Source organism: Tubulanus polymorphus, chromosome 11, assembly GCF_964204645.1.
Source record: "Tubulanus polymorphus chromosome 11, tnTubPoly1.2, whole genome shotgun sequence".
NCBI lineage: Eukaryota > Metazoa > Nemertea > Palaeonemertea > Tubulaniformes > Tubulanidae > Tubulanus > Tubulanus polymorphus.
In genome coordinates, this window is record NC_134035.1 from 6,866,920 (window position 1) to 6,891,748 (window position 24,829).

The following is a 24,829-nucleotide window of genomic DNA, read 5'->3' on the forward strand; positions in this document are numbered from 1 at the left end:
TACGGTAGTTGTCCAATCATAAGACTAATAGGGCAAAACCTGATAACATTACTGACCATACAGAGTCAATAGAAAGCCAAAATTATGGCAAAAATTGGCTAGATTTTCAATTTGGAATACAATTTTGACAAGGGGTTAGACACACCATAACCAATGGAAATTACTAATTCATGACAAGACCAACTCACTGGCTTTGTTCTCTGTTACTTCAAATGAAGAGATAAAATCTGGATCTTCCTTTTTTTTTCGTTTCCGCACATCCAATTCAGATTCAGATGTGTCCTCATCCATATCACAGACTGATTTGTCATCTGCAAAAATATGAAGAGCTATCAGTACTAATAATGTCAATTATATTTTGGCAGAGGGGTCAGCATATTGGATGATATTTGTCCTATTTTCTTGACACATGTGTAGCATAGTGGTCTATCCACATTAAGCTCAGTTGAATACTACTTTTACCACTGAAAGTAGTTTCCATGTAGGGGTCAAGGGGTGTATAAACAAAGATGCCTGCCATTTACATAATATGTCAACTAATATAGGCCATCATTTTTATTGTAACAAGCCAATTTAAGGAAAGGATTAAGTTAATGACCAGACAGTAGGAAGTAATAGTGACTCAAAATTATGTTTACCTGATTTGACTTTGATTTTCACTAACTTGAATTTTCTCCATTTACTATTCGGAGTCTGTTTTTGATCCATAGCCTTTTCAGCATTGACTCCAGGGGGCCACATTACCGAGCCATCTACAATCCATGAGTCTGGGATGACACCGGATACCTCTTTTATCCCCTCAACCCACACAGCCTTAACCCACTGAAATGGAAAGGTTAAGAACTTAATGTGTACATTCAGGGTTCAATCTATAAGCAATTTGTGGTGTTACATTCTTAAAACTTAACAGCAATTAAAGTTATTGTTAGGCTACTTATCAAACAACATGAAGCTCTAAGAAGATAAACCCACAATTTTGAGAATTAACATCTAATTTCTCAGACATCTGATGAATTATTTGTTAAAACTCAATTTATCGTAGGTTTGTCTTCTTAGATCTTTCTTTTATTAACCAAGTTAATTTGGTTATTTCTACATGAAGTTTCCTTAGCACTTCTATGATCAAATCTTAAATTCAACATGAACCTCAATGTTGATAGGTGTAACATACAGTAGGCTAAACCCCCGATATGCCGCCCTTCTTAATATAGCCACCCTGCCTACCGCCAGGTTTTTTCTCTATGTACCTGCCTATGTATTACTGGCCAAAACACCCATGATAAACTATTGTATACCACCAAAATCATTCTGCACCAATTTGGACATTATATCGAGGGTTGACTGTAGTAACAATGACATGTGGTCCTAACCAACAACCAGACCACATTGGAGCTTATAAAACCAAATATGCACTAACCACAAAGAAAGTAGAATGTTTAACCCCCATGCAGCAGAGGAAAGATGACATATCCATCATTGAAAGGCAAACAAACAGCTTTGCTATTGAGTTGCTCTTTATCAACCAATCTTCTATGACATATTCGTTCAATACGCTGCACAAAAAAGATGTCCACAATGCAAGATTCATAAGGTTCATCATAAAAGTTGTCCATATGTTGACATTTCACTATATCACAAACGTAGCCATTTGGATTCCATTCTTTAACAAAAGCATATTCACTGGGGTTTAGACGAAACGCACTGTCTTTATCATCATTAGCTATCCTAAATCCACAGATTTTTTTCGAAAACAAAGTTGTATTGTTCTGTTCAGCCTCTTTAGATCTCTTACATAATTGAACCAAGGGAGACCTACTATTCCTAATAGTTTTCTTGAGCATTTGCAAAAAGTTCTCGAAGGGAAATGATGATAATTTATTTAGGGAGCATCCAAACTTAATAGAATCATCGCACACATGCATCAGAGAATGGACATTGTATGTACAGAATGTGTCTCCATAAATATGCTGACTTTTTTGGACAAAATAAGAAAGAAGGTCTTTAGCAAAGGGCAGAAGTCTGTTTCTTCTTTGGTTATCTGGGTTTAACAAGATCCATGAAGCAATGGATAGCGTTAAAAAGTGTTCATAAGTTGCAGATGGGATCACATCACGCAATACAATCTGGCCTGTATACAAAAGAAACATTCTATATTCGGTTGCTTTCCATCGTTCTAATTCTTGGAGCCCTCTAGGCTGACGGGCAAAGTCAGAAGGCATTTTACCACTAAAAGACTCAAGTCTTTCTGAGATAAGCTGAATTTGAGCTTGAGAGAGTCTACAGTATCTTGGTCCATTTTTTTGCTTACCAGTCAAGAACAATAACATCCTCTTGGTAACACCCAAACACAATAAATGCATGTAGTCTAGAGGAAAGGCTGATATGCAATTGAACCCTATATCTATCAATGGGGACCTTGCCTTTTGATGTTTGTTATACGCACACTCTCTAAACTTCTCATCAGTTCTTAAATCTTTGATCCGTAAACTATTGAAAACAATTCTGCCTCGGGTATAAGTGCCTTTGGTCTTACATCTTTCACAAGAAAAGTAAGCTGTATGCCCTACTGTACATTTAACGAAAGATCTGGCAGGAGCATCACATATGAATGCCTTAATTACAACGGTTAAATGTTTTTCAGAGTGGATGATGCCAGATTCCTGTAACTGCTGATATTCAATGAGAAAGTCGTTTAGATAGCTATTTACATCATTTGGTTTAGAAATTCCGATCCATAAAGCTATGATAAATGGAACAAAATCCGAGAAGTACGCAAGGATCGGCCAGCATTGTTTCCGGCTAGACTTAAACAATGGTAGTCCATCGACATTAATCACCAAATCGATAGAGTTATTCTCTTGAATAAATTGTGGATTTGCCGCTAGACATTGTATCACACCAGTCTTGATACCAAAATATTTGTAGTGGCCCCCACTTAATTCTGTGGTTTCGATGCACTTAGGCCGTTTGATCAAAGTTCGGCAATCTTTAGGAAGCTCATCAAAACCATGATTTCGCAAAATCTCTAACAATCTATTAAGCGAATACTGCGAACATTTGCTCTCAACTGCCCATGCAGCTAAATCTTGATGCAAGCTGGTATCAGGATCAAAAACATCATCATCATCATTATCATCCACACCATCACTAGAAAGAGGTTCAGTTTCATCATTACCAGATAACACGACATTCTGATCTAACAAATCAGGTTCATTAAACTCTATTTCATGATCAGAGTATTCCTCAGTATCAGAATCAATTGATGATAACTGTAACTCCCCCTCACTATGAGATAATAAGTTCTCAAGCTGTCTGTCAACAAATCGCCAGCGTCTTTGGCGTCCTGAGGCCATTGAATCAGGATTACTGTAAGAAAATTAAGAACAAGAAAGTAAATTCTTTACATTGATTTGATATGATTGATAATCCTATAATAAGGACTGAAAGATCTAATCCCAACGAGAGGGATTATATCTTTCGAGCTTTATTGTATGATTGATTATCATATCTAAGACACTGATAATTGCGTCTAATCAAGGACATATTGACTTCCAGACTGTCAATTTTGCAGAATGGTGTACTTCAGTGTGGCTGTAGACTTAAATCGGGGAAGGTTGGTGTTAATTCACTTCCATACCCCCTAATTCTACAGTTATCAGTGCAAAATTAGTCTGAAACATAAGCCTTGTCTATAGCCTACTAGCGCGTAAACCTGTGTTTGAATGCGGGTTTCCTCGGACCGGGGTTCTGCTTATAATCCGTGTTTGAATGCTGTAGCGTCTACACACGAGATATCTTACACCTCCATTAGAGTGTATAATAATAGACATTGTTTATTTTGATAACGGCATCCCACATACAGTTCACACGCTTCACATGCAAAGCCGTGTTTGAACGCGGGTTCCACCATCTACACACAATAAAATCGCAGAGCTCGGTTCGAACGCGGGTTCAAACCCTTCTTTAATTGCAAGGTTTTCAAAACCCGTCTTTTCGGTAAAATGGCGTGTTTGAAAATAACAAGATTTTATGAAAACTGGGGACGCTGCACGGGCCGCGATTCAAACACTTCAACAACCCTAACTATGTTGCAATGATACGCATAGACGAGAGCATGGTACAAATTATTGATTGTTGGAAATTACTCAACTGCACGAGTGTTTTCATATTCAAAAACATTTAATGCATAAAAAGAATTACAACAAGGATTTTAAATTGTGCAGATATAGTGAAAATTACCCATAAACCTGAAAGAAATCTGGGACTGAGTGACATGGGCAGATAAGGAGTCGCTCTGCATGGGACGATGATGAAATACCGGTAGAACATTACGAAACCACAAAGTTTTAAAACCCAGAATAGGTAAACAAAAATATCGCCGGGATGTTTATGAAGGGGTAACCGGGACAACCAGTAAATGTCTGTGACAAATGAATCCGTCATTGTACCGGCGAATCCAGGACGGTTAGTGTTGGCGCAGCTTTGGACTTCAGGCTTCTAGTAATTTTTTAAGTCAAAGCATGCCCAGAATGAATCATATAGCCTACTCATAACAAACTGAATTGAATAGTAGGCCTACGGTCACGTGCGGGTACACAGCGTGACAATTGTCAATTATTAGGCCTATAATTTTCAGTAGGCCTATAATTTTTGATTCGCGTTTATAATTCAAATTCAATAAAATAGATTTTAATTGATATTGAAAAAATTATCAAAAATTTTGATTTACTTAAACCTTGATAGGCCTAAATCTTACGATGAAATAAAAAAATTCATGTGGGGTTACTAAACACCGGAAACCGCATTACTAGCGCCGCCTTTTTAATTTTGGCGTGGCAAATATAAATAAATCCGCATGGGATGGCATGCACTGCTGAACGGCATAGGCCCTAGAGTTGAGGAAACTCAAAATAGGCTCGAACGTTAATCTCCCAATCATTTATAAAAACTGTGTATTAATATTAATTCTTGAACGCCGGGATGGCGGTGGATTAACTTACTGTCCTTGATGAGCAAGAAACGTCGCTGTTAGACGCCATATTGGATGATCAGCTTATTGCAAGGTGTGGTATAATTCAGATCTCTCAGTTTCACCTCGAAGACGGCATGTTCTAGATGGGTTCGAATCCTGCTTAAGCTTTTCAAAAAAACTACCAGCATGCTATTTTCTAGCAAATATTATACACACAAAATACTCGCACGGTAAAGTAGACACGAAAATAAACAACATAAACTATTTATATGTAGAAAATAAACAAATTTTGAATTACATTGAATCGACATTTAAAAAGCAATGTTTAATCTAGGTTGAATTTTGATCAAAGTGGCAACGGTTGCAAATTGGGACATTGATTCATCATCGTTATCTCAAATATCATAATAAAATATGGAATAAACATTGAAATAGAGCTGGTGTCATGGAATCAACGTTGATATCTCAACATGAACATTGAATCAACATTGATTTCAGGTCGCGTGTTTACTGGGCACCTCTTTATTTACGGAGAATCCACGTTCCACTGATGCTTGCCCATGCAAAAGCACTAAAACTGTATGGATAACTTTCCAAAGTTTGTCGTATTCTGGTTTCCCATGACATTGTTCGTTATAGAATTTATCTAGCCGTGACTCTTTCTTGTTATATTCCTTGTATATAGATGGTCTGCCGGCAACACATTGGTCTAGAAAGTCGGTGTACTGTCTAGTGACTATATCCACGTCCGTTAGGCTCATCTTAGCATCAGCGAGTGACTAAAGAAATTAAAACATTTTTACTATTAATACAGAGAACATTAATTTAAAGCACTCATTAGGAGAATAATATCCCAGGGATAAGAGAGAGGAGAGAGCCAGATGATTGAAAATCTGAAAAACAAAATAATTCTAAAAACAAATCCATACCTTAGCTAATCTAGACATTCTATCTATACACTTCACTTGATCTTTTACCATTAGTTTGGGTTGAGACAACTACAATTTTGAACAAGGGTGAACTTTGAAGGAGCCTTCTCTATTAACTTGTGAGCAAATCTTATGAGGACTTATTGACACTCGTTGTAGAAGTGCAGCTTCGTTGTAGAAGTGCAGCTTCTGCGATTTGTTCATTTTACTGTTCCTTATCGCCTCCTTTGTTGCTGCACCAACTTGTATCTGAAATATAAATGAAATAAATTATACATCAATGAATGATAATTTACAGATAATTATTAAGTATTACAATTATAATTAAAATGCCACTACCATTTTTGGAAGAAGTCGGTTTTTTGAATATCAACCTTCATTTTCCGAGACGGCGTCGTAGCATCTTGCATTACACTAGGTAACATAAACTGTAACGTAAGTCCACGTATTATTGAAGATAAATCGTCTGCTAAAAACGGTACCATCGGTTTATCTGTCTGTTATGTTTCCAGAAACGGATGAATATCGGAGCTTACAGATAAGAAGAAATGTAACATTGGAACTGTTGTCGCATCTTTACTCACATTTAAAACCGATTCCCACGATTTGCATGTTGGTTTCGGTATTTTCTTTTTCATAAATGCGTCCACGTACTGAAGCATCTGGGGCCATAACAGAATGGCTCTCTGCGCAACAGGCTTATTTTCTAGCCAACGGTGTTTTACGAATCTAAGTGGAAATAATTCACATGAAGTAAATTTTATCAAATCTTCCCTGTCTCGCAGGTGAGTCTTTGAATAAATAAAACATGGATGATAACAAATCCTGCACTTTGAAATCAGCGACCGAGAATCCAGTTCCCACAGCGCCATAAACGATGTGTAAACCACAAGTACCGATATTGAGAAGCGTGTTGTTGTTATCCGTTTTCAACTGGGCTGCAATGTCTCGCTCGAACTTAAGATTAACGTTTGGTCCATCCATCGATATCTGTAACAGGTTTCTAAGATTCAAATCCGTAACGGCCGTTTGAAATTCACTCAATAAACCGGCATCACCACCATGGCCCATGAACTGTGAACCGTAGTAGCTGGTTAATACGTTATCTGCCGACCAAAAACGAATCCATATACCCATTTGTTTTCGCTGAGAAATTTTATTTAGCGCTTGTCGAACAATAAGACATAATCATCACAGTTAGTAACCGAACGCTGCAGCATTTTATGGAAATGTGGAGCTAATCCAAAGTTAACTTAACGACACTTGTCTTCATGCATTTTGTATCCAGATGATATAGCGCTATCAGGAAAGGCTCATCCAAATATATTCCCTTTTCTGTTCATTGAACTGTAAGAGTAGTGATTATCCACAGCATCTAATGGTATAAGGATTTCCGCTTTTGATACTTCAGTTCTAACAACTGTAATCACAGATGATGGCGGTTTCGGTGTTGAAGCTTGAATTGCAGTTGACCGACTCAGAATAAACGGTGTCACCGTAAGACTATTCTGCGTTGACGATTTAAATTCCTCTTCCAATTTTTTGTGCTTGGCACCAGCTTTATGACTTGTATACTCGATTTTCCTCCATCGGCAACAGAAAATATTCTATCGCATAATGAACATTTGGCAGAATGTTTATCTGAAGTCTTTGATAACCAGCATTTGAATTGTGGCTGCTTAAGCCAATTATCCTGAAATTATATATCCTGGAATATTTTTATTTGCTCTACAGAAAATATCATTGACAATTGTGCAAAGTCCGGGAAAAATAGCTTTTCCTCAAGTCAGATGGATCTCAAGTCGGTATTGAAAAACCAATGAATATTTTTGACATAAGCTATTACCATGTGGGAATGTTATTGTTTACAAGCAAGCATCTACCAATCGTATTTCCCATAATACATGTGGGGGTGGCAATCACGTTGCAACCCACGCTAATGAAAACCAGTACTGACGGACCTTTGTGCTAAATTCTACACTACTACGATATCACGCACGTCTGGTATACAGATGTTTTGAAGATAGACCTATATTGTTTCAGAATTTGGATATAGGTCACATCGAACTGAACTCGATATTGCTGGGTGATGAGTAATCCATCAAAATGTTTTCTCCGGCAAAGCGACGGCCACTAGTTAGATAAATAAATGTTTGCCGTGCTGGCAATTTAAAGGCTGGTATTCAGTCAGTAATATTCAGCCAATTTTATTTCACATCTGATTTATCATAAATGAATTACTAAAAAGATTTTTTGGACAAGTACGCCATTATTTTATGATAAAAATGTACCTGTAGTAGGAGACATCTTGGCTCTGTTCATATGTCAAAAACGCTCTCAGCTGATTATCAAAATGAGGGTCGCTCTCGCTGTCACTCATTGACTGCAATTTCTTTCTTTTCAAACACTAAAAAATGAAAATATAAATAACACTTTGAAATTTTTGAAACCAGGAACGAAAACTGGACAGCTCGCTAACTAAGATCCTGCTGTTAGCCTGAGAGCGTAGTCTGAACACGTTGGCTTTTTTGTACTTACTGACTATGAATATATTCATTCTATTCTTGACGATTAACATGAATATGGGTCATGATCGGGTGGGAAGCGGTTACCTGGGCACTGCAGCATCAGGCATGATCAGCTGATGCAAGCTCACAGGATTCCTGCCAAAATTATCAACGAACAGCTGAAACAGAGATTGCTGCTCTTGTCAGAATTGCAGCACACATCAACAGACTTTATGTCGTCTCTTTCACTATATCTGTCACTGACATTACAAATTGATATATACCACTGAAGACAAATGCATGTTACCCTGAAAAACTTTGAACAGCCAACAATTTGGCAATTATTGAATAACGTGCGAATAGACATGCAAATTAAGCTTCGATAATTTAAAATAAAAATTAAATAGTGAAGGAACTACTGAATTAATAGTAATTCCTGACGAAGAGATCCATTAATGTCATTTCATTTTGATCAAATTTTTCTATTAATAATTTTTCAGTGTTTGCAGCTATTAATTTTGCAAGTCCAACAGAAGGGTCAACAATGTTTTCAATGATATCTGATTATCAGCCGAACATGCCGATATTTGTGGCTGAATTTTGGTCCGGTTGGTTCGATCATTGGAGTAAACTGCATCACAAGGTCGCAACAGAAGGTAAGTATTTTGATAATTATAGAATATTTGAAATTTTCTGGGGTTCTCTGCTACCTCACAGTAACACTAAGTACGGCATTTTGTTAGTGTATGCAGGCAAGTGTAATGACATTACACTTCCCTGGTGCATGTATGTCAGTGGATTAATAAAATGTTTACACATTGATGAATTTGACTCAGCGAGTACATGTGCTACATGTATTGATTCAACGGCAGTATACTGCGTGCTACAGTGGCAATTGAGGATTCCATGTATGGCAGGCAAGTTTCCACCAAGTTAGCTAGTAGATAGTTGGTCATCTGCGTTTGATTTCCTTCCTCATTTCAATTAAATTTGAATGAACTTTTCTCTTAAGTGAATCAATTATTTATGAAAACTATCCCAATCTGCGATCCAAGTCCTGCGATAGTATAGATATAGATTCAGGAGTCTAAAAATCCAGTTCAAAGTTAAATGAAAATGATCTAATTTTCAAAACGAACAACCTACTGCTCTATACGCCATCTGGCGGGATAGCTGGTCTTGTGGGTACCTCATTGTACTGTTTAGATTATTGGTATTGACATTGACTCTCTGGGACATACGTTTTGACAAATATAACCCACAGAATGCATCATTTGCCATTTATGAAAATTCAGCAGGCTGCCCATAGTACCCCTTGTTTAATTTACTCATTTTGTCATAGTTTTATAGAATGAATGATATATCATCCCAATTGCTGTTTGACGATAGTAGTGCATTTAGAGCGAGATTAACATTAACAATACTATAATTTGAATTTGGAAGCTAATTCAAAATATTGAAAGAGAAATCAATGTTGATTAAAATTATATTAAGATTCAGCGATTCAGTGATTAATCTGTTCAGCAAAGTTTGAACATCAATTAGGGACACCTGTACTGCAGCCACTCCATTGCTTCAGGGTCTTCTGCATCCTCACTTGCCAGGTTGTGGTTGTCTCCCTCTAAAGCTCGTGTAAACCAAACCCTGACCGCAAACACAAAATTGGTCTAATACACTGCCCGAGATTTCTTTGGTAGACAAGTTCCCCGCTCAGTGGCCACCAGTATTTAGATCTAACCAATCAAATCTATGCTTAGCTAAGTTGTTAACTAAGCAACTTAGCTAAGTTTAGGGTTTTCTGTTTCTTCACAGAAAACCCTATTGATATTCGCGTGATTATTATTATCTTTATTAGGGTTTCTGCTGCTTTCGCAGAAACCCTCTTGTAATTCTGTTGATTATTAGGCCAGCCGTAGGCTGAGCCTATTACTATACAAATGGAGCGAATTTAAATGACATGGTTTCCACACAAAAGGCTCTTTTGCTTGCCAAGTGAGGGCATATTCGAACAAATCACGTATTTAAGCTTAATCCATTCTCGGAATCGTAGCGAGCAAAATTTTGAAATAGGGTCTCATAAAAATGTTTTCTGCATTTTTCACGAAAGTTAAATCGGGAAAATTTCAATTTTTATCAGCCAATCAGGAAGTTGTGTCTTCCCTGTGATTGGTTTATCTGAAAATATCAGCAGCTGTTCACGTGAATTATCGCGATTTCATTACTGGCGCTTTTGCGCATGACATCATGTATCAACACGCGACAATACTTCCGCGTTCGCTACGTGTTCGCTGATTGGCCCATTTACTGGGAAATTCCACAGAAGCCTAATGTGGTTTGTTGCAAGCGCTGTGATTGGCCCGACCCGATTCTGGCATGGCTTTAGCTTAGTGGGTTCGAATCCCTTGACGGGTGAAGATGATGGATCCTATCAATATCTATTGAAACAAATAAGTTTCCCGGTTGGGCAGCCGCGGATATCTACTGGAAGTGTTCCGGTTCGATATTTCGAGGTTTCTTTGAATTTTGGAGTGATATTGAAATCCTGTAAATACCAGCGGTAGATTGTGAAAACCCATTGCATGATATTTGTATTACTTAATCAACGAAAAGCGTCGGGGCCGCGCCAGGAGTTTTCGTGATTCAAGTAGCGCAATAGCCTACTTCTTCGTGTTCGTCCACCTCAATTTTCACTCCGCCGATCTCTGACACGGCTCTGTCCCCGTCGGCGCTGTGATTGCACTTTCGTACCACCAAAATTTTTTATTTCTATATCAGGGAGGTCTGGAGAATAAAAAAGTCAAAATTTGGATATCACATAGGCCTGATTTCATCGAATAAGTCGACCATGGTCGTTACGTTTCCGTACTTATTACCACCTAAAACCGTCTGAACAATTTTGTCACAACCAACATTTCGTTTACAGAAATCAGGTGTTCACGTGAATCCGCGGTAGCGGAATTTTTATTTGCTCTACAGAAAATTCATCCTTGACAATTGCGCAAGGTTCGCGAGAAAAAGGTTTTACCAAATCGGGTGTATGACCTTGATATGCTAATTAGCCATGTGCCCGAATTGCAAATTCAATCAAATTTTATTCTGCCAAAAAATGTTAAATACAATTCGCTTTCCGAGAGTTAATGGTATGCTGCATGGAACAAAGTTGTTTTGAGATGGGTCTTGAAGCTATTGAGGTCGAGAGATAACCATCTAGATAGTTCGTGAGAGTTCCAAAGTTTTGAAGACGCTTCAAGGTAATATCTTGATATTTGTTTTATACGTGTATCTACCCTAGACACATCTTCAGGCCAAAAACTGGCCCTGTCAGATTCAAGATGGCCGACTGGCAGCCATTGTTGTTTGCCAAAATCAGCACTTTTTACACATTTTTGAAGTTTTCGAGGGAAATTTTGAAGACACTTTTATCAATAACCTTGATCATTCGTATATATTTGTATCCCCCGAGGGCCCATCGGCATGACGAAAATTGAGTCGATCGGACTCAAGATGGCCGTACTGTGACCTTTTTTGTTCCCAAAAATGTCAATTTTGGCCTGAATTCTGAGTACTGTAGCTTTCTAATGGTGCGCCATGTTTCATTGCAATTCGTAATGGGTATTCTTTGGAAAGGGATCTTTTATATCCGAGAGGGTATTTTTGACCAGGCAATTATGACGCACTTGGCAGCCATCTTGGGGTCATCAGTACTCATTCGTAGGTGGAAAAAAAGTTTTTCCACATCATAATTGATACTTAAGCATATTTTGCTATTATAATCAATTGGAAAGTTGTAGCTCATGACATGTTCTATGATCGAGGTGAGTTTCAAGCTCATTGGTTTTTTTTATGGCCACCAGGGGGCGTTGAACAATACAATAACTTAGTATTTCTATATTACATTCGTTCCTGCTGTCTGTGTTAACACACGATTTTACTATGTAAATGATATTGAGCAGGGAGTGTATATTGATAAATATAACCCACAGATTACATCATTTATAAAAAGCAAATCTGACAGGCTGGCCATTGTGCCCCTTGGGGCTCTTGTTATTATTATTATAAATTTTCCACTTTCCAGCCAAAATTTTTTCATAAAATGTAACTCCTCTCAGATTCGACCACTAACAGCTTATAAACGTAATTTTCATTTCTGTCAGAAATATAACTCAGTGCCTGACCATTTCGAATTTGCGTATAGTAATTTATTATGAATTAATATCGTGTAATAACCGGGTCTAAATAGCGACAAGCATAACGCAAAGCATTGTCATCCATTGATAAAAGTACATCCCGAAAAGCCTACAAAGACGACCTCGAGCATCAAACTCAACCGTAAATTGCGAATTCTGACCTAAAATTAGTTCGGATCCGTCATTTACTGCGGACAATATGCAGCCAACATGGTGGATGGTTGAAATCATTTTCAGCTTAAATTTATCGCAAATTTATGGCGAGTTTTAGGACTTAAATGAACTATGATCCCTAAAATGAGTCAATTGATTAATTCTATTAGTAAATCAATTTACGTTGGCTACATTTCCTGAAGATTTCTGGCTCAAATCAACGTTATATGGACAGGAATGGTAGGGATTTTCCTATGGAATTTTACTTCCGCGTTCATGACTCAAATCGATGACAATACAATTTAAGGTGAGAATCCACTAAGTAGGGAATGTTGGACATGATTTCTTGGTCTAACTGCAGTTAAGGTTACCTTTCCACTTTGTGGTGCTATGATATGAGTACATATGATAGCAAACGAGGTATCGAATGAATTTATTACTACCAGTGATTCAGCCACGGGCTTCAACTATTTATAAATTTTTTTTTTCCTACAGTACCAATCTTTACCAAATCCACTATTTACTAAATAATACCTATATATCACACACTCTCTTCCATTAGCTAGGCTCACACTTGATATTCAAAGTTAGTGACTTAGGAGATTGTTTCGAGGTCGCTTGATGTAATATTCACTACTTATATCTTGTATCGGCTCGTGTCGCCACCTATGATAGAAGAATAAAGGTAGAGCTATAATAATGGACTCCAATGTGTTTTTTCGCTGAATCGGTCGTCGGTTTTCTTGAACATTACATTTGGCGACGAGGATGGTCGCGCCCCGTGTCTTTGTAAACAGTGTGGGAATATATTGCTGCTGATCGGGGAGATTCGTGCTGACGGTCTCATTTACTCGTAATACGTAAAATCCGATTTTATTGAGTTACACACGTGTGTTGCCACATTGGCTCGTCAGTATGTTGCAATGCCTGCGACACTCGATGCTGTTGAAGATAGAGCGCATCGTACTGTGAAATACAAGTGTATAGTAACTGTATATATGTTAATACATACGCTGGTTTTACCTAGTGATTTCATATGTTAAGGTAAACAACACTGGAAACATGGCCGTACCGAGTGTTGACTTGGTGACATCTTTTGATGCCGAGGTAGGTGAAAGTGAAACTGCCCATGGTCCTAAATGGGATAAATGGTTATGTAGATTTGAGAACTATTTAGTTGCCGTAAACGTCGATGTCGACAATCGTCAACGTGCTTTGTAATTGCACGCCGTCGAGGCTAAAACTTTTGATATTTTTACAAACCTTCCTGATCGTGGTAAAACATACGTCGAAGCAAAGACCACTTTGATTATTTTAAGCCTAGGGTCAATATCGAATATGAACGTGCAGTGTTTCGCAGATTGAGGCAGAATGATGGTGAAAAAATTGATTCTTATCACACCAGGTTACGTCAAGCCGCTGGAAGCTGTGGATTCGCTGATGTTGAAGGAGAGTTGCGATCGCATATTATTCAAACAACTAGTGACTCCAAATTGCGAAAATATGGATTAAAAACGGACAGATTAATACTCAAGAACATTCTTGATATGGGTCGTAATAACGAATTAGCGCAAGAGCAAAACTCGGAGATGGAAAAGGACTTAGTCCCAGGACAGCAGGTTAACAAAGTGTCACATCAAAATAAGCTTAAGTGGTGACCACCGTCATCGTCAACAGCTGGCCAACGCCAGGGCCATAGACAACCCCGAGAAATGGGAATTGAGTTGAAACTAAAAAGTGTTTTAACTGTGGTAAATCATATCCAAATTTTGGTGGATATGAAAAGTGTCCTACTTTTGGGAAAGTATGTCATAATTGTAACAGCAAAAATCATTTTGCTAAATTTTGTAAACAAAGAAAACAGCGTCAAGTACACGAGGTACAAAATGCGTCCAGTGATGATGACTATGTTTTTGCTGTAAATCATGTTAATAGTAGAAGTGTAACGAAAAAACCACCCAAGTTTCTGATTGAGTTTGACAAATGTTCTATTTTCATGACTGCTGACAGTGCTGCTACCTGCAATATACTCAACGAAGAAACATATTTATCCAATTTTGATATGAAGCTTGATGGATGTAGTGACAAACTGAATGCCTATGGAGGCACATGTATCAGCACTGTGGGCAAATTTGTTTCTAGAGTGAAATGTGGTGAATTTTCAATTATTGATACTTTTTACATCACAAAAGGGAAATATGGTAATTTGTTAGGTGTAGACGCCAGTTGTCAGTTAGGGCTTCTTAAGGTAGCTAATCATGCAGTCCAAACAGTGTCTTCTGAGGATATGCAGAAATACCCTGGTGTATTTACGGGTATTGGTAAGTTGAAGGACTTCAAAGTACACCTTCACATCGATAAATCTGTACCCCCTGTGGATCAGCGTCATAGGCGGATACCATTTCATGTGAGGGCTCAGGTCTCAAAGGAGCTATCAGAGTTGAAAAAAAACGACATAATTGAGAGGGTAACTGAAGGCCCTACTCCATGGGTATCTCCAATTGTGGTTGTACCCAAACCTAAACACCCTGGTGCTGTTCGAATTTGTGTGGACATGCGCCAAGCCAATCGTGCCATTGTTAGAGAAAGGCACCCGATGCCTACTATGGATGATATTGTGGCTAAGTTAAATGGTGCCCATGTATTTAGTAAGAATGATCTGAAATCAGGTTATCACCAACTTGTTCTGGATGATGAATCCAGGGAGATTACCACAATTTCTACTCATGATGGTTTGTGGCGTTATAAAAGATTAAATTTTGGCATTTCTAGTGCCAGTGAAGTGTTCCAAAATGTTATTGAACAAGTTATAAAGGGTGTAGATGGTGCATTCAACATATCGGACGATATATTTGTTTTTGGTAAGGGTGAAAAAGCTGAACAGGACGATGATAAAAACCTAGACATGGTCTTAGAAGACTATAAGATAATGGCCTCACCGTGAATATGCCAAAGTGTGAGTTCAAAAAGCAAAAGATGATTTTCTATGGCATGGTATTTTCTGGGGCTGGGATCGAGCCCGATCCAGCCAAGGTAGAAGCCATTGTGAAAATGAGTGCTCCAACTAATGTAACCGAGGTTCAAAGTTTATTGGGTATGACTAATTATTGTAGTAGGTTCATAAAGAACTACAGTACGCTTACTGCTCCAATTCGTAAACTTCTCTGTAAGGACAATCCCGAAATTGTAATGCCGAAATTGTGGCATATGGTGGCCGCGCGCTCACTCCAGTTGAGCAATGATACAAAAGCCAGTTGGAACGTGAAGCTCTTGCTGTAATGTGGGCATGTGAGTACTTTCACATTTTCATATATGGTGCCCCCGTTTAATTACAGACCATAAGCCATTAGTCACTCTGTTTGGTAACCCCAATGCTAATCCACCGTTAAGATTAGAGAGATGGACTCTACGGTTGTTACCTTATCAACCTCAGGTCATATACAGAAAGGGTAAAGACAACCCTAGTGATTATTTATCTAGACATGCATTTGACTCAGACATGAGTAAACGTGAAACCCTTGTGGCAGAACAGTATGTAAACTTTATAGAGTGCGGGAATATGCCTAAAGCTATGACATTTGACCAGGTCGTCGAAGCCACTTTAAGTGATAAAACTTTAAGTGCCGTTAAAGAAATACTTGTTACTGATAAATGGTATTTAATGGAAACCAAATATAGCAAAAACCCTGATATTGATATGACTTCATTACAGTCATACAGCCGTGTAGCCAGAGAGCTTAGTATTAGCAATAATGGGTTAATCTTACGAGGTACTAAATTAGTTATCCCCGGTAAATTACAAAGTACGGTTGTGGCCATTGCCCATGAGGGTCATCAGGGCCTAACCAAAACAAAAGCCCTCCTAAGGGAAAAGGTTTGGTTTCCAGGTTTAGATTCAATGGTTAAAAGAGTAGTAGATGGCTGTGTGGCCTGTGCAGCCTCTTATGAAGCCTCTAAAGTACGTGAGCCAATAGTTTATGTCTAAGCTTCCCAAAAGGAAGTGGTCAAGTTTGGCTTGTGATTTTTATGGACCTCTTCCCTCCGGAGAATATTTGCTAGTTTTGATGGATGAATACTCTAGATTTCCAGAAGTTGAGATTATAAGATCTCTGTCAGCTTCTACGGTTATACCAGTCTTAGATAAAGTATTTGCATCACAAGGAACACCGGTCAAACTTAAAACTGATAATGGTACTCCTTTTCAGAGTCATGATTTTAAGCAGTTTGCAGATCATCTTGGTTTTAAACGCCAACGTATTACGCCATATCACCCAGAGGCCAATGGCATGGCAGAACGTTTTATGAAGACTATTGGTAAAGATTGTAAAGCTGCAACAGTTGAGGGAAAGCCCTGGAAACAGGAATTGTTTACATTTTTACAAAATTACCGGGCTACCCCTCACTCATCAACCAGTATTCCTCCTGGCACAATTTTAAATGGACAAGCATTGAAGGTCAAGCTTCCTGAATTGTCTCATGTTGACCCTACTGCTAGTTATGTTTGTAAAAAAGATAAAGTTTCTAAAGACAAAATGAAAATGTACGCTGAGGATAGAAGGAACATTAGGAATAGTCCTATAGATATAGGTGATAAAGTGTTAATGAAAGATGTAGTTAATCTTGGAAAGTGTACTCCAAGGTTCCAGAAGGATCCTTTTAATGTAATTGATAAAAAGGGTTCTATGGTAGATGCTCAGCGTGGCAATGAAATCAAGGTGAGGAATGTTAGCCATTTCCGTCCTGTTAGTACTCGTAAAGATCCTTCCGGGTATGAGCCTGATGATGATGTCATTACTGAGCCACACATTGCTGAACCACATCATATTTCTGCTCCTGACAATGTTGCAGTTCAACCTCATGTTCCTCCTATCTCTAGCCGTCCTAAACGTGAAAGGACAATTCAGAAACGTTATAACGAGTTTGTTGTTAACATCCCGGGACAATAATTGGCTGTTATCGGGTACATACAAATACGGTGTTCTTATTCTTAATTTCTATTAAATTTGATTGATTTTTTTTTGTATTCTTGTATGTTTGTTTTTTTTTGGTTTAGGGGAGATGTAATATTCACTACTTATATCTTGTATAGGCTCGTGTCGCCACCTATGATAGAAGAATAAAGGTAGAGCTATAATAATGGACTCCATTGTGTTTGTTCGCTGAATCTGTCGTCGGTTTTCTTGAACATTACACTTGATGTGTTTATTGAGTTGTGTACGCGACCTTTAGGCCTACTGAGCTTTACTGTTCTAAACAAACACAGTATAATTGTTGTGATTATTTACTGACTCACGGATTGAACTTCAAACAAAATTTGCAATAAAAAATCCGGCAACATTGCTGCGACGCGTAGTACAAAAGATTTGTTTCTTCATAATCCGAAAATAAAATTGATTTTATGAATTGAATACCCCGGAGACTATCCCCTGTTAAAAAGAGTAGGAATATGATGTTTAGGAGGGTTGAAGTGCAATAGGCCTAAGGCCCTTTTGTCCGGATGCAAGGACACGTAGGCCAACATAGGCTAGTAGCCTCTATCAGGTTAAGCTATGTTACCTGTAAAGGAGGAATCAAATTTATCAGATCGATTAATTAGGAATCAGATCGATCGAACAGAAAGTATATTGTTCGATAGAACAGAATTCTTTCATTCAAACAAAATTTTCTTGTCATGACAATTAGTTTTTCGTTTGAACTAGTTCGACCAAAGTGTTTTTCATTCCAACGAAAACAATTTTTCGTGGAACTAAATAGTCTTTTTGTTATATAGAGTAATCTTCATTCAATCGAAACTGAAATTATTTTCATTCGAACATTCGTTCAAAAAAATTGTTTTCGCTCAAATTTTTTTGTCGGCACAAACAATTTTTTGTTCGAACAATAACATAGCCTTATTCGAACAAAATTTTTGTCAGAATGAAAGGTTTTTCGTTCAAACAGAATTGTTTTTCGCTGATCAAATTTTTTGACGGTACAAAGAGTTTTTCGTTCGAACAATAACATAGCTTTTTAGCCCACTTGGAACTTTAGTCCCAGCAGGCTATTGCGTTCACTTTTCATCCATTGTCCGTCCGTTCGTCCGACCATCCGTCTGTCCATAGACGGAATCCAGTTATTTTGGGAAGTTTGAAGACGCTTCAATCTAATGTCTTGATAGTTGGGTTACACATGTACCCTAGACACATCTTCAGCCCAAAAATTGGCCTTGTCAAGATGGCCGAGTGGCAGCCATTGTTGTTCACCAAAATCTGCATTTTTTACACGTTTTGAACTTTTTGAGGGAAATTTTGAAGACGCTTTGATCAATTACCTTGATCTTTCGTATATATTTGAATGCCCCATTTGAAGGGCCCATCAGCATAAGAAAAATTGGGTCGATCGGACTCAAGATAGCCGTCCTGTGACCTTTTTGCAATTTGTGATGGGTATTTTTTGGAAAGGGATGTTTTATACCTGAGACAGGTCTATTATTGATCAGCCAATTATGACGCATTTGGTGGCCATCTTGGTGCCATCAGTACTCATTTATAGGTTGGAAACAGTTTTGCCACATTATTTTGATACCTAAGCATATTTTGTTACCACAATCAATTGGTAAGTGGTAGCTCATAATGTGTTCTATGATTTTGGTGAGTTTCAAAGTCATTGGTTTTTGTATATGGCCACCAGGGGGCATTGAATAATACAATAACTTAGTCTTACTATATTATATTCATACCTATGCATATTTTGTTACCGCAATCAATTGCAAAGTTGTAGCTCATCGTCTATGATTGTGGCGAGTTTTAAGGCCATTAGTTATTCTATATGGTCACCAGGGGGCATTGAATAACTTAGTATTTCCTTATAACATGATCAATTGCAAAGTTTTAGTTCATGATATGTTCTATGATTGTGGTGAGTTTCAAGGTCATTGGGTTTTGCATATGGTCACCCGTGAGCGTTGAATAGTAGAATAACTAAGTATTTCCATATTGAATTGGTAACGAGGCATATTTTGTTATCAACAAATTACAAAATCGTAGCTGCTGACATGTTCTATGATTATGGTGAGTTTCAAGGTTATTGGTTTTTGTATATGGTCACCAGGGGGCGTTGAATATTGAAATTGTTAGATTGTTGAGCATTTGAAACCACCTCCCAAGTGGGCATGGTGTCCCTGGACAACATGAATATGTCCTTGTATCAAGTCAACATAGTCATGACGACTTGCCGCCTTATGTCGCTTAGTCAGTCATCTTAGTCGTCATTTTACTGGCGTCCTCATCTAGCATTTCGACGTGTCTTCAAATGATGGCTTGTCCTGTAAAAAATGGACAAAAAATTGAAATTTGTTGCGAAAACGTCACGATATTTGACGCGATGTATCGCGATATGTCAACAAAAATATGGCGACTTGTCAAGTTGGAACGAGACAACTGAGGCCCTTTATCGCTCCCGTAGAAAGTATATTGTTCGATCGAACAGAACTGTTTTCATTCGAACAAAATTTTCTTGTCGTAACAAGAAGTTTTTTGTTCGAACAAGTATATTTGATCGAAGTAATTTCATTTGAAAGAAAAAAATTTTCGTAGAAGTAAATAGTCTTTTCGTTATAAAGCGAAAAGAATATTGTTCGAGCAAATTGTTTTTCGTTCGAAAAATAACGTAGTTTTGGTTCCAACAAATGTTTTTGTCGCAAGGAAAAGTTTTCCGTTCGAAAAAAAGAATATTGTTCGATCCAACAGAATTGTTTTCATTCGAACAAAATTTTCTTGTCAGGACATTAAGTTTTTCGTTCGAACAATTTCATTCCAAAGAAAGATTGTCGTGGAACTAAATAGCCATTTCGTTCTAATGAGTCCTCTTCATTCAAGCATAATAATCTTCTCACTCGAACTAAAAGTTTTAATATGAACCTGGGTTTTCTTTTTATCCAATATTCATATTAAGCCTTTTTCAGATTGATTTCATTCCAACAAAACTTTTTGAAGAAATCGTTCGATCAAAATCGTTTTCGCTCAACTATTTTTTTTTGTTGGAACAGTTTTTCGTTTGAACAATAACATAGCTATTTATGTGAACAAATTTTTTTGTCAGAACGTAAAGTTTTTCGTTTGAACAAAAAGTAAATTGTTCTATTGACGAGAATTGTTTTCATTTGGAACAAAGTTTTCTTTTGTTGAAACATAAAGTAATCCGAGTAATCCGTTCGAACAAGGACATTGTTCGATCAAAAAGTTTTTCAATCCAAAGAAAAAAATTGTTGTTGAACTAAGTAGTCTTTTTGTTGCAATGTAATATTCAGAGCTATCTTCAATCGACATATAGTATCTTCTCACTTGAACAAAAAGGTATGATATTTGAACTTTGGTTTTCTTCGTATCCAATATCCATATTATGCCTTTTTCACGTTGAAGCTCATCTTCCATGTTTCTGACCACATACGGAACACAGATTGTTTAGGTCATTTTGGAAATTTCCTAGGTCCTGTACATTTCGATTACGCACTTATCAGGACAGTTAAGAGAAGACGATTTATGATACTACCTTGTGTGACTCCACCAGATAGACCTACTTTTTTCCAGATTAGACAGTTCTGTTGATATCGGCCACCTGTTTTTCCGTTCAGAGAAATCTGCCGAGCCATTTCAGCAACCCATCATTGATACCGTTTCCATATAGCTTGTTTAGTAATGACTTATGTTGTACCTTAACAAATGCTTTTTCGAAATCCATAAAGCCTAATTAAGGCCTAACAGTCGCGTTTCCAGAGTCAAATAACCATCTGGTCCAGTCGTCCATGGTTTTAAAGTAGACCAAATTGACTAATTGTAGACCTTCCATTTATAACACGGGTTGACCGGTGAACAGGGTTTGAATTCCCTTCATTTTCAATTCAATAGCACGGTGGGGCTGGGTCAACATGATACACACAATCATGGTCGACACAGTATCCAGACAAGATCAAGAATAGTACGAAAATGACTGTGCAGAAAACCCATTATCGCTGCTTTGCAGCTATATTGTTTATATTGTTGTTCTTTCTTTCAAGAATACATGAAGAATTTGGTTTACATTTTGGATAAAAGAATCACGTCAGTGAATTTATACATGTTTCACGGAGGAACTAATTTCGGTTTTATGAATGGTGCAAACTCACCTGACCAGTTTACGATTACTAGTTACGGTAAGTAGACAAAATCTGGCCTCTATTCAGTCATAGAAAATCCATATTACAGAATCAATTTTGGTTAGATACATTAAACAGCTGTGCTTCAACAATGGAAAAAACTGAATATAGATTCAATTGAAAATCTGATATCGAATATAAATTATGTATTATATTCATGGATCTGTGCTGTATTTGTTCTATGGGGTCCAGATTCTTTTCTCCATTTTCAAGTTCTGTGCCCTTCAAAAATCCATGACCCCTTTCGTGAGTTTAGTTAGACAGAGTTGAAATTAGTTGAGATTAGATTTTTCCAGCATTTTAAACCTTAAGTCAAATTTATTTAAGAACTTAAGAAATGGATCCAAAGCTATAAACTTCATAAGTATTTTGAATCTCATCCTTGGCAGCAGAGCATCGTGGACACAGCTCAAAATGCTCCAAAGTTTTAAAATTTTTCGTACGTTTTAACCGGCATAGCGTTGTTACATTCATTCCCTTGATCTCGTTCCATCACATCCCCAGGGAGGGACTCATGTGTCCAAATGTATTTGGCACTCAAAGTAACAGAGAGCATATCTGAATTTGGTTTAATATATTTTATTTCTTAGTTTACAGTTGTCAATTAGTGATTTACTAGCTGGACAGTATTTATACTTAAATAATAGGCCTACTCCAATGAAACCAGTTGGTTTGTTTCATCACACCAGGGGGTATTCCCTTTTCATTCATAAAAGATGTGAAACGGATCTAACGAACTATCGGATATAACAAACTTTTTATTTTTCCTCCAGTGGTTCATTAGTACGAGGCTTGCTGGCAAACGCTGCTTGCTGGCGCTTGCCAATATACATGAAAATAAGCTTTCATTTAAACTATTATAGCAGAGTGCTTAGTTTTCTGTTTGATAGAATTGGTAATAAATTGTAATTTCTTGTGACCTGCTAACTAATATACTTTGCAGCAAACTCTAGGTATAGGTGGTGGTCTGAATATTTTAGTGGTAAAATCCAGGATTTAAAACGATCTACTTACATACGCCGATTTTTTACGGCACTGGTATGTTATGTAGCTTCTGCGGCCATACATTGTAAAAGGTTGTCATGACTCAATATTTAGCTACCCTCTGATTGGTGATACCATGTGAATTTTACTCAAATATTTTTCAAAAAAAATTTTTTCCAAATAGAAAATAGTTTTCCTGTCTACCTGTCTGTACCCTACAAAATTTTGAAATATGTTTATTTTTGGCCTTGATTTGACGTCACGAATTAAAAAGGATTTTCATAAGCAATGCCATGTTTTCAAGGTAAACCAGACTTTCCCCTTGGGCAATTTATTTTAAGTGATTCGGCCATGTCTGTCTCTAACAAGCTTCACTAGTAAGAAGGAAGGCCGCTTCCACTAAATTACCACTATTATTGACGAATTGACAATTAGTTGTTAAATGTTGCGCACTTACGCGTTAATTGAGGTCACTAATCAATCAAAAGCATTACAATGGTTGCGAACATGCTCCTTACGATAATAGCTACCTACCTACTGTACAAATCTGTCTTTTTTTCTGGAGAATTGACCCTACCTTTTGTGAAAATACAGCGTTCTATATTCAGAAAAATTTTTACGGATTTTTATTCACCTGAGAATACAGAAAAATTTGATGAGTTACAGAAAAAATCATTTTCATGTCAAATTGCATCATTCTTTCTATAATCTCTAAGAATCGCCTTTGTTAACTCAAACTCTCAATATGACACTGTACTGGTGCGCCATCTGTACTAAGATGGGGGACAAGTAATGTCACAAGTCGGAAAAAAATGTTTTTGTTCAACGTAACCCTAATACAGATTTCAAGACCTCAATACTGATTTTAAAAATGTCTTCTGGTTTGAATATTCGGCACTTCTGGAAAATTTTTTAAGATACTGATTAACTTGGACAAGTGTTCAGCAAAAGATAAAATCTAGGTTGCCGGCTCTATAGATACAGCCTGGATTGATGAAAATCATGATATTTTTTTGTGAGATCTTCATCTAGAAAACTAGCCAATTAAATATAACATGTCTTTCTCTTGCTGTTATTAAATCAATAGATTACGATGCTTTATTGAACGAATTTGGAAATACAACAGAAAAATTCTTCAAAACCCGTGAATTGATTCAACAATATCAGCCATTTGCAGGTATGTTAGTTTAATAAGGAATCACTTATCAATACCTTATCTTGGTAATCCTTGTTAAGATACTTTTGAAAGAGTAAATGTATGGTCAGTACCACTTGAGCCTCTCTCTCTCTCTCTGGGTTAAATATATTTTAACTGCAATTAACTTCACCAAAATCATGTATACTATGAGGCAGCATTGAACTGGAGTTATCTGTGAAGTATGTATTGATTAAGGGACAGAGATGAAAATGTAGATTCTGCTTGTTCCAACTTAAAACTGAAAGAAGTTTTATTATGACTATCCATCATATCTTTCCCATTGCCCTGGAATTGAACTTTCGGTAGATAGTCAATTGTAAAACCACAAAAGAACGACCATATTTGAAAACTTCATCGTTGAATAGTAGCAAATATATTCCAAAAATAGAATAATCCGTAGTACAATATTACAATTGTCCAAAACTATTTAATTTTATAGAAAACCCTCATCTATGGATTTATTACTCAATGTTGAAGATGTTTTCCATGCAAATGGAAAATTGACCTGATATAATGCTTTCTTCATAGAGCATTTACCATCTCAAGTAATAATCACTTTTCCTGTGGCCTTTTGCCCAAACAGGTCATTTTGCCCTGAATTCCGAGACGTGTAGCTCCCAAATGGTTTACCGTTTTTCATTGAAATTTGTGATGATAATACTTTGAGAAGTGTTGGTAAATATCCTAAACAGATTCTTTGATCAGTTAAGCGTGACGCACTTGGCAG

The 24,829-nt window shown here is 37.2% G+C and overlaps 1 protein-coding gene across 1 annotated transcript in view; it reads left to right on the forward strand.

Annotated features, from left to right (window-relative positions):
* LOC141912967 (beta-galactosidase-1-like protein 2) overlaps positions 1–24,829 on the forward strand; it is a 146,873-nt gene that overhangs the window by 43,108 nt on the left and 78,936 nt on the right. The window contains exons 8-10 of the mRNA XM_074804406.1: positions 8,909–9,064; positions 21,783–21,917; positions 23,992–24,081. Coding sequence (XP_074660507.1) covers positions 8,909–9,064; positions 21,783–21,917; positions 23,992–24,081 — 381 coding nt within the window. The remainder of the gene's footprint in view (positions 1–8,908; positions 9,065–21,782; positions 21,918–23,991; positions 24,082–24,829) is intronic.